The sequence below is a fragment of the Nicotiana attenuata genome, chromosome 1 (genome assembly GCF_001879085.1).
Source record: "Nicotiana attenuata strain UT chromosome 1, NIATTr2, whole genome shotgun sequence".
Taxonomy (NCBI): domain Eukaryota; kingdom Viridiplantae; phylum Streptophyta; class Magnoliopsida; order Solanales; family Solanaceae; genus Nicotiana; species Nicotiana attenuata.
Genome location: NC_031989.1, coordinates 32,329,079 through 32,339,974, shown reverse-complemented (window position 1 = coordinate 32,339,974; position 10,896 = coordinate 32,329,079). Strand labels below are relative to the sequence as shown.

The 10,896-nt window shown below is 39.2% G+C and overlaps 1 protein-coding gene across 1 annotated transcript; it reads right to left on the bottom strand.

Moving 5' to 3' along the window:
• LOC109224057 lies at positions 3,460–6,489 on the bottom strand. The gene has a single exon (XM_019388604.1). It carries the CDS (start codon positions 6,270–6,272, stop codon positions 3,807–3,809), a length of 2,466 nt encoding a protein of 821 aa, XP_019244149.1. The 5' UTR covers positions 6,273–6,489; the 3' UTR covers positions 3,460–3,806.

Here is a 10,896-nt window from a genome sequence, read left to right as displayed (position 1 = left end):
ACTTAAAAACGTGACAAATAAAAGTAAGATCCTAACAAGTTGATTAAACTTAGTAAGTGAAGCTAAAAGCCAACAAGTAGCATATGACTAATTACTATATTTTTAATGGAAATCAGTGTAATTTGCATGTGCCCAAACTTTCTAGCGAAATAAAAGAAAAGCTGTTGACATAGCAGGAACACCAAGACTTTGATTTGATTTTTGCTTAGCCTTTCTAAATCCGAAATCAATTAACCCAATTAATCAAGATTTGCACCGCATATAATCCATTTAAAGGTGAAGTGCTCCTTACCATAAATTCCGGGAGAAATTCAAAAATAGCCAGATTTGCAACTGGTCATTCAAAAATAGACATAGTTTCAAAAGTAATCGAAATTTAGCCACTTTTGATATAAAGATAAATCTGAACGAAAACACTGTTCAAAATCCGGAAAAATACTCCAGTATAATATACTGGAGTTAAAGTATATTATACTGAAACTCCAGTATAATATACTGGAGGAGTTCCAGTATAATATACCGGTCCAGCATAATATACTGGAGATTGGAGCATCGATGCTCCAATTTCCAGAATATTATACTGGAACTTTCCGCGTGTTGGAGTTCCAGCATAATATGCTGGAAGTTCATACACAGGTGCACCGATCTCCAGTATATTATGCTGGAACTTTCCGTGTTGCAGCAAAATAATGGCAAAATAGTGGCTATTTTTCAATGACTTTGCAAATGCTGGCTATTTTTGAATGACCAGTCCGAAAACTGGCTAGCCCGTGCAGTTCCTCCATTCTCAAAATTCAAACCCAACATTTTTATATTTAAGATTAGAGAGTCTCAGCCATTCTACCACATCTCTCAGGTGTTACACCAAGACTTTGATAAGGCAATCCATTGACTTGTTTACTTTTATAACAGATTTATAGTGAGCTAACATTTTATTGATTTTTTTTTTTTTTGGTTTCCCATCCGGTGTCCGGTACCCACATTGGAGCCCGATTATATCCGGATTCGCGCCGCGTAGGGCTTCATTCGGAGAAAAACGCTCCCTACCAAGAATTTTTCCATACCCAGGGCTCGAACTCGAGACCTCTGGTTAAGGGAAGAGCAGTCCCATCCAGCACCACATCATTTGGTGTTAACATTTTATTGTTCTTAGGGCATCTCCAACAATCACTCTATTTTTTGCACCATTTTTCACTCTAAAATGGTGCAACACCAAATCTACTCCAACAATCACACTATTTTTTACACCAAATTTTCTCTCTCTTCTATATTATATTATTTTCTTCTATTTATTTTTCATTTTTTATTTCCTTCAAACTAATACTATCTTTTTTCTTTTTTCCATATTCATTATATATAATTCACATTCACCACTTATATAATCATTTATTACAAAATTTTACATAAAGGATAAATTAACAAAAAGTGAAATCATTAATAAAACATAATTAAATAAATATTACATCATAGTCAAATTTAATTTAAGTACCACATAAATATTTAATTTTCGCCTCTATTCTCCCATAAATGCTCGATTAATGTATTACGAAGTGCGAAATGCGCATCTTTATCCTTAATTTTTTTGTAGTTCGAATTAAAAACTTGTTCGAATNTTCTACCGTAGGAGCTGGACATTCACGCGCATCTTCAATTGGTGCATTAAGATCACGCTCGTCCTCAATTATCATGTTGTGCAGTATAATACATGTGGTCATTATATCACGTAGGACCTCTTTTCTCCAAAAACGTGACGGACCTGCAATAATTGCAAAACGCGATTGCAAAACTCCGAATGCACGTTCAACATCTTTTCTTTTTGATTCTTGTTTCACTGCAAAATATCTCTTCTTTGCTGAATGTGGTTCCCGGATAGTTTGTACAATAGTAGACCATTTTGGATATATACCGTCAGCTAAATAATAACCGGTGTCATATTCTTTTCCATGAATAACATAGCGCGCTGGAGGAGCAATACCATTAGCGAGATTGGAGAATAAATTTGATGATTCTGAAACGTTAATGTCATTGTTGGTACCGGGCATACCATAATGTGATGAAATCCAATCCTACGGTTGATATTAAGATAAAATATGCCCTTTGTGTCTACTTTATCTCTATATATGGAAGAGGGAATATACTACTCCATAACCACAATTAGCTTTTGTTTTTCTGTAATCTTATAATCCATTTTTCCTCTAATCACTTAAAAATGTCTGGTCGGTCGGCAGGATACACTGTAAATGAAGATAAATTATTATGTCAAGTTTATTTAGATGTTTCACAAGATCCAATAACGGGAATATATCAATCTAAAGATAATTTTTGGAATAGAATCGTTGCAGGTTACAATCATGGAAAGGAAGAGAATTGGGTGGAGCGCAACCAAAGATCGGTGCAATGTCGACTTCAAACAATTGAAAGTTCAACAATAAAAAAAATGAATAAAATATTATTAAACCAAATATAGAGTAATGAATAGTGTTGCACCAAACATGCTCTATAATAGAGCAACAAATGGAGTACCATTGGAGCAATTTTACTCTATTTCTTGCACCAAATTTGGATTTGGTGCAAAAAATAGAGTACCATTGGAGATGGCCTTATAGTCCAATGTGTGCAGTAGCTTTGGAAAGGAAATCCTTTTTGACTAATGTTGATGATATTAGATAGAAAGAAGAAAATCATCAAACAAGTATGAAGTTCTAGTAACATATTCAAAATATAGGACTAAAGTCTGAACAATTTGCTTCTATTCTTTTTAACAAAGAAACCAAGGGGGTCTCAACAAACTTATGAGAAAGAATTTGTTCTTTCACTAATGACATGACATGTGCAAGACTCTTTTGCTCAAATCTTAATACATACTTGAATCAATTTTTTCACACAACAGAATGACAGAATGACAGTTCATTTTTGTTGGTTTCTAAATCACTATGACCATCTCCATATATCATATCATTGAAAGCCAGATGCTGAAACTTTAAAAAAAAAAATGCTCTCCTCAGTTCAATTATGACAAACAAGAAGCAGGCCTTTAAGCTCCATAATACTAAAAGACAACTTTGCAAAACTATATAGGACAAAAAACAGATAATCCTTTTTGCTTCAACTAAAATTGTAAGGTGGCATTTGTTTTCAAAAATGTTCGGACTTTTTTTTTCCTCCAGTTCTGCAGAAGCTGAAAAACAAATTAGAAAAAGAAATTCCACCTGTTTTTGAAACAAACACCAAGATTTGCAGGTCAACATAGAGATACCAAGGGTCAAGAATGAAGTAATGAGAGTTCAAACTGAAAAAAGAGTAAAGAAACACAGTGAAAGCTAATGCAATTATGAAGGAAAAAACTAGTTATAGTACAATAGGAGACAAACAAATTTGTCACAGCAATCTGAAATTAAAGTTTGGGCAATTCAGCACTTCTAGAATGAGAATGACGAATGAGACAAATGTGGATATGAATTCACCTTGAAGAATATATATCCATATGAAAATAAACTAAAAATAATCTTGAACTGCAAGGTAACATGAATTCTGAGTAAAATGAAAGTCATAATCATGGAAAACTCTAAAGATAGTTTTCCAATAGACAATGGATTTGCTCTTCCAAGAAGGGACGGAGTGTGTCCCTCCTAGATACCCGAGCAGGTAATTTCTAATAACACTCCAAGTATATGATTTCATAAAGAGAGGCTAAACATATAAACAAATGACCAATTTCCCTATTGAGTTCCAACTAAACAAGGGAAGAACATCCCTCTTTAGCATACTCGAATTACTATACATACCTCATGATAAATTGTTAACTACTAACCACTGGTCCGTCGAAATGATTCAATTTTCTGAAGCCTAATCTGTTCTCTGAACTTGGCAATGAATTCACCGGCTTTTCTATCAACCTCACTTCCTAGATCCGCATCATCAGCAAGGTTAAAGTCAGCTTCTTCATCAGAACTCATATGATGATTGGTTAACACACTCTCAGAGTTCCCTTCGCATTCTGAGTTCTCCTTAGATTCCACAATATCTGTATTCACAAAAAGTTGCTTTGCATCACGCTCACTTTCAGAGAATGCTGAGCTTGGAATTGGCCCACAGTTGTCAAGAATGTCTTTTTGGGAATTGACTAGTGGATTTGCATGCCCTTCGCTGTTGGTGAACTTCATGGATGATACCGAGTCAAATTCATCACAATTTACCTCATTTATGTCTCCAGTTTCTTTTGGACAACCTTCCTTTCTTTTTGATCTACCAATATAACTTCTGCGGGATCTAAATGTTCTGACTGATTTTCCCCTTGACAAAGTTTTAGCAGGTATGCGTTGTTTCACATCTGAGACCAATGAATTGGCATTTTCTTTTTGTGTGTATGAAGAATCCTCTTTAAGATCCTTGCTGGCATGCTTCAATTTTGAATTTCCATGCATGGTTATTTCTGAAGAAGATCCAATGCTAAATGCTCGAGACTTTGAGGTATGGTATGTTTCTTCATCATTCACAGATCCAACATCCTTCAATTTATCTTTAGATGTACAATGAGTATCAAACTCTGAAGAAGAACCAACAGTAGATCGCCGAGTCTTTGGAGCAACGAATGCAGCTGCATCATTCACTGATCTTGCTGTTGGTTGACTAACTCGGACAGATGGAGGCTTGACATTCTTCAGGCTCTCAAGTTCTTCCTTTCTGGAGCTTGGCATTTCTGGAGAGGCAGCAGATAATGGTGAGATTGCTCTGGGAGAAGAAGAATTGGAAACAATATGAGAGCGTATCCGATTCCAGAATGACCATGGCTCTAGATCCCCCAACTCGGGTTCTCCATCACAGTGGGACTCAGAATGCGGATGACCTTGAACCTGAGATGCTTCTACGCTAGAAGGATTCATCTTCATCTTTGTTGCATCCTCTTCATAGTCATTTCTCAGCTGCACATTCATTTCTGGAAATGACTGATTGCTAGATTCGTTGACCTTTGAAGTTAAAACTGCTGCTTCTCCAATGGGTGCACCTGTCTGTTGTGAAGCTGAGATAGATATACTCTCAAATGCATAATGTGGGTCAGAGTGTCGCATTTCCATTTTGACACTTCCATTTTCTGAAGAATAAGAGGATGAAGGCGAGGTAATACTTGGTGAAGAAGAAGTAGGACTAGTCCGAGAGGACACTGCTCTACTGAACGACCTAGACTTGAGATGCCCAAACTCCAATTGTCCAACCGAGTGAGGCCTAGTATGTGAAGGTGGTCTAACTTTCACCCCTCCTATTTCCCCCTTCTGAGACCTTGATCGCCATGAAACTTGGCGAGGTCGAGAAGCTTCCTCAAACTTCCTCCCCAAATTGATAGGAGCCATACCTCTTACCTTTTCCCCTCTAACTTCATAACCAATACTACCAGAAGAACCCCCTGAATTAGCAGTATTTTCATGAATAAATTCCGGGTTTTCAGCATTAACAAGTCTGTTTCTCAGGCTCCTAACAGGCAAGCCTAAAGGTTTATGGTCAATGTGGCCAACCTTTTCAACCCCATAGTTTCCATTGGCAACAACCACCATAGATTCACCAACAAAGTACTGAGAATTCCAAACTTGAGCTACTTCCTTCTCATTCAACCCACCCGTGTTTTCGACCCCATCAACATCTGAAAAAGATCTACTTTTCTCACCTTCATCAAGATTAGACCTTTCTTGACCTCCATACTCATAATTCAAGAGCTGAGAATCCCAATTTGGGGCATCAGACCCACAAAAATTTTGAGCCCCATTTTCACCTAAAAAGGATCTAACCTTTTCACCCTCAACAAGCTCAAACCTTTCTTGGCCCCTACTTTGATAATGCAAGAACTGAGAATCCCAATTTGGGATCACTGTTTTCTCATCAGACCCACTAAAATTTTCAAGCCCATTATCAAAGATTGAAGCTACATTTGAAATCCCAGAAGCAGCATATGCATCTGAACTCTCAAATCTTGAATGTGTTTCAGTATAAGTCTTGGTACTACTTCTTTTACAAAACAAGCCATAACACACAGCAATGCCAATGAACAAAAGGTGGAAAAGCTCCCAGAACTGAGTTACTATACTTTGGGTTATAAAGTCAGGAGCTTGGGAAGGAAAGAGTGGGATAACAACAAGAACAAGCATGACTAATAGAGATTTCAAGAAAATGTTAGAACAAGAGGACTTACTTGAGTGCTGCTGCTTAACTGTTGAGGCTTGTTTTGGAATTTTGAAATGGGGTTGCTGGGAATAGTCTGAAAGAGCAGAAGTTGCTGCCATTGTTCAAAGAGGGTAAAGAAAATTTGGAGGTTAGGTGAAGCAGAAGAAAGGAAGACTTAACGGCAAAGGGAAAGACAAAGGGGCATGAGTGTATGGAAGAGAGAGTATATGTCTCTCTCCTCTCTCAGTGTGTGAGTGTGTGTGAGAGAGAGAAGGAACAGACAGCAGTATTCAAAAAGGTGTCATTATTTTACCGTTTTCCTTCTCTCCATTACCAAGCAAAGGTCCATTTTACACCGCTTATTGCGATCATAATAAGGGTCTGTTTGGAATGTCACGAATGCCACCAGGTAATTGGACCTGTTTGTTTGTCATAATGTAATTACAGTATAATTATAAGTATATTGTTTGATTATGTCACGATCCGGATTTCCCACTATCGGGATCGTGATGGCGCCTAAACTATAGAATGCTAGGCAAGCCAACAGATAAGGATCTAACACGCTAATCACTAACCAAAATAGTAATTAACAATAATTTAAACTAAACAAGATAAGAAGTGCGGAAATTATATAACAATCTAAACACTAATACACGACTACCCAATGATATGGTGTCGCAATCCACGAACTTCTAAGAGTTACTACAAATACTGGTTTAAAAAAAATACATCTGTTCTCGAAGTGAAAGAAAACAGGGAACTAAGATAAATGGAAGGGGACTCCAGGGTCTGCGAACGTGGGCAGATCTACCTTGGGTCTCCTGATGGACTGAAGGCAGCAACCCAACTTCGATCAATGAGGTCCGGTGCCGAAATCTGCACAGAAAGTGCAGAGTGCGGTATCAATACAACCGACCCCATGTACTGGTAAGTGCCGAGCCTAACCTCAGCGAAGTAGTGACGAGGCTAGGACACGACAATAACATGAACCTATGCAGTTAAATTATATACAAGAAAATAACAACAATTGGAAGCTAAACAGATAATAATGGGAAGGGGGAAAACATGTTGAGGGGAACATCAAATCTTGAAATAGAACAGTAAAGAGACACAGTAAATAACATGCTTTTACACCAACGAAAGAAATAACACGACAAACCAGTGCACGGCATCACCCTTCGTGCTTTTACTCTCGTCCTTACCACAAGAAACAACAAAAATGGCACGGCATCACCCTTCGTGCATTAACTCTCATCCTTACCATAAGAAACAACAGAAATGGCACGGCATCACCCTTCATGCATTAACTCTCTCATAACATGGCATGACATCACCCTTCGTGCATTATCACTCTTAGAATACAGCACGACATCACCCTTCGTGCATTAACACTCACAGAATATGGCACGGCATCACCCTTCGTGCTTTATCACTCACTCACACAATATTGCACGGCATCACCCTTCGTGCTTTACACTCTTCCTCACCCAAACAAACAGAACAATAACAACCCAGCAAGGGAATCATCAATAACCAACCTCGTTTCAGCATTTAACTTCACAATATAAATCTCAGCTTGAGTCAACACTCAACCAATATCCAATACCAGTAAAACATAATAAGACTTGTTTAACATAAAGAATAACCAGTTTAAGCATGAACAATACGTATAAAGAAATACAACAGTCACAAGTATAAGACTCACTCGCATGCTATGACCCGACAATAACGTATAGATACTCGTCACCTCACCTATACGTCGTACTCAACAACTAATCACATAGCAAATAAGGCAACAATACCTAATCCCTCAAGCTAAGGTTACCACAACACTTACCTCGCTACCACGGCCAAACTCAAAGCTCAATCACCGCCTTTCCTTTCACACTAGCCTCCGGGCCAATAAAATCTAGAAATTACCAATCAAACAATTCAATTTAACCCTTAGGAACTACCCATGATAGCAAAGAATTCAATTTAGGTCATTTTTGAAAAAAGTCAACAAAAGTCAACACCGGGCCCGCTTGGTCCAAACCCGAAATTCGGACCAAAACCCGATTACCCATTCACCCCCAAGCCCGGATATACAATTGATTTTGGAATCCGACCTCAATTTGAGGTCTAAATTCCCAAATTTCGAAATTCCTAAGTTCTACCCAAAATCCCCAATTCTACAATGAAACCCTAGATTCCAGGATAAAATCTTGTAAAAAGAAGTAAAAGAGTGAAAGAAATGAGTTAAGAATCATTTACTTATGATTTGGGGAAGAAGAAGTGTTTTGAAAATCGCCTCTTATGTTTTACGGTTTGAAAAATTGAAAAATGAATGAAAAATCCCGTTTATATAGCACCTCTCTGATCTATACTACGTGGTCCGTGAAATTTCAAGCGCGGTCGCGAAACCCCACCGCGGTCTGTGATATTATGGGTGCGGCTGCGCAACCTGAGCCTTACCCTACCGCGGTCCGCGAATTTCACTCCGCGGCCGCACTCCTGAGATCTGAGACCTGCAACTTCTGCAACTATCCAACACTAGGTTTTCTAAGTCTAGACATCCCGTAGCCTATCCGAAACTCACCCTAGCCCTCGGGGCTCCAAACCAAACATGCACACATGTCTAAAAATATCATACGGACTTGCTCGCATGATCAAATCTCCAAAATAACACCTAGAACTACGAATTTAGCATCAAATTGCATGAAATTTTCAAGAAAGTTCAAAAGTTCTATTTTCTCAACCAAAGGTCCGAATCACATCAAATCAGTCCCGTTTCTCACCAAACTTCACATATAAGGTACAAATATCATAACGAACCTGTACCGGGCTCCGGAACCACAATACGGACCCGGTATCAACAAAATCAATTATTAGACAAATTCTTAAAACCTTTATATTTCCAGTTTAACAATTTTTATCAAAAATTCATTTCTTGGGCTAGGGACCTCGAAATTCGATTCCGAGCATACACCCAGGTCCCATATTTTACTACGGACCCTCTGGGTCCGTCAAAACACGGGTCCGGATCCGTTTACTCAAAATGTTGACGAAGTCAACTATAATCAACTTTTAAAGGCAAAACTTAATATTTTCTCAAACTTTCACATAGAGGCTTTCCGGAAATGCGCTCGGACTGCGCACGCAAATCGAGGAGAAAGAAAATGAGGTTTTAAAGGCCTGGAACCCCGAATTGGGTTCAAAAACNNCCGACACCGCTAACCATATAATGCCTTATAGGGAACCATCTGGATGCTCGATTGATAACTGTTGTTGTAGGCAAACTCCGCTAATGGCAAAAACTGATCCCAAGAACCCCCAAAGTCAATAACACAGGCGCGGAGCATATCCTCCAGAATCTGAATAGTACGCTCGGACTGTCCGTCCGTTTGAGGATGAAATGCTGTGCTCAACTCGACTTGCGTACCCAACTCACGCTGTACTGCCCTCCAAAAATGTGAGGTAAACTGCGTACCCCGATCAGAAATGATAGACACGGGCACACCATGAAGGCGAACGATCTCACGGATATAAATCTCTACCAATCGCTCCGAAGAATAGGAAACTGCCACAGGAATGAAATGCGCTGACTTAGTCAGCCTATCCACAATATTCCATACTGTGTCGAACTTCCTCTGAGTCTGTGGGAGTCCAACAACGAAGTTCATAGTGATACGCTCCCACTTCCACTCAGGAATCTCAATCTTTTAAAGTAAACCATCAGGTCTCTGATGCTCGTACTTTACTTGCTGACAATTCAAACACCGAGCTACATATGCAACAATATCCTTCTTCATCCTCATCCACCAATAATGCTGCCGCAAGTCCTGATACATCTTAGCGGCACCCGGATGAATGAAATACTGGGAACTGTGGGCCTCCTCTAGAATCAACCCACAAATCCCATCCACATTAGGCACACAAACACGACCCTGCATCCTTAAAAACTCCATCATCTCAACTGTAAACCCTGCTTGGCNCTCGCCTCACACTCGTCCAACCACCTGAACGGGGCACCCTTCTGGGTCAACCTGGTCATCGAGGCTGCTATAGATGAAAACCCCTCCACAAACTGACGGTAATAACCCGCCAAGCCCAAGAAACTCCGAATCTCTATAGCAGATGTGGGCCTAGGCCAGTCCTTGACTGCCTCGATCTTCTTAGGATCCACCTGAATACCCTCTGTCGATACAACGTGACCCAAGAATGCAACTGAACTCAACAAAAACTCACATTTCGAAAACTTAGCATATAACTGGCTGTCTCTCAGAGTCTGAAGAACGATCCGAAGATGCTACTCATGCTCATCTCGACTGCGAGAGTAGATCAAGATATCATCAATAAAAATAATCACGAAGGAATCTAAATAGGGCTTGAACACTCGGTTCATCAAATCCATAAATGTTGCTGGGGCATTTGTCAACCCAAATGACATCACTAGAAACTCATAATGCCCATACCGAGTTCAAAAAGCTGTCTTAGGGACATTGGATGCCCTAATACTCAACTGATGGTAACCAGATCTCAAATTAATCTTCGAAAACACTTTGGCACCCTGAAGCTGATCAAATAAATCATCAATCCTTGGCAATGGGTACTTGTTCTTGATGGTGACTTTGTTCAACTGCCGATAGTCTATGCACTTCCTCATCGACCCATCCTTTTTCTTTACAAACAACACTGGCGCACCCCATGGCGAGACACTAGGCCTAATGAAGCCCTTATCAAGCAAATCTTGCAACTACTCCT

Coding starts and splice junctions, on each gene's coding strand:
- LOC109224057 (XM_019388604.1), bottom strand. CDS start 6,272: ATGGCAGCAACTTCTGCTCTTTCAGACTATTCCCAGCAACCCCATTTC.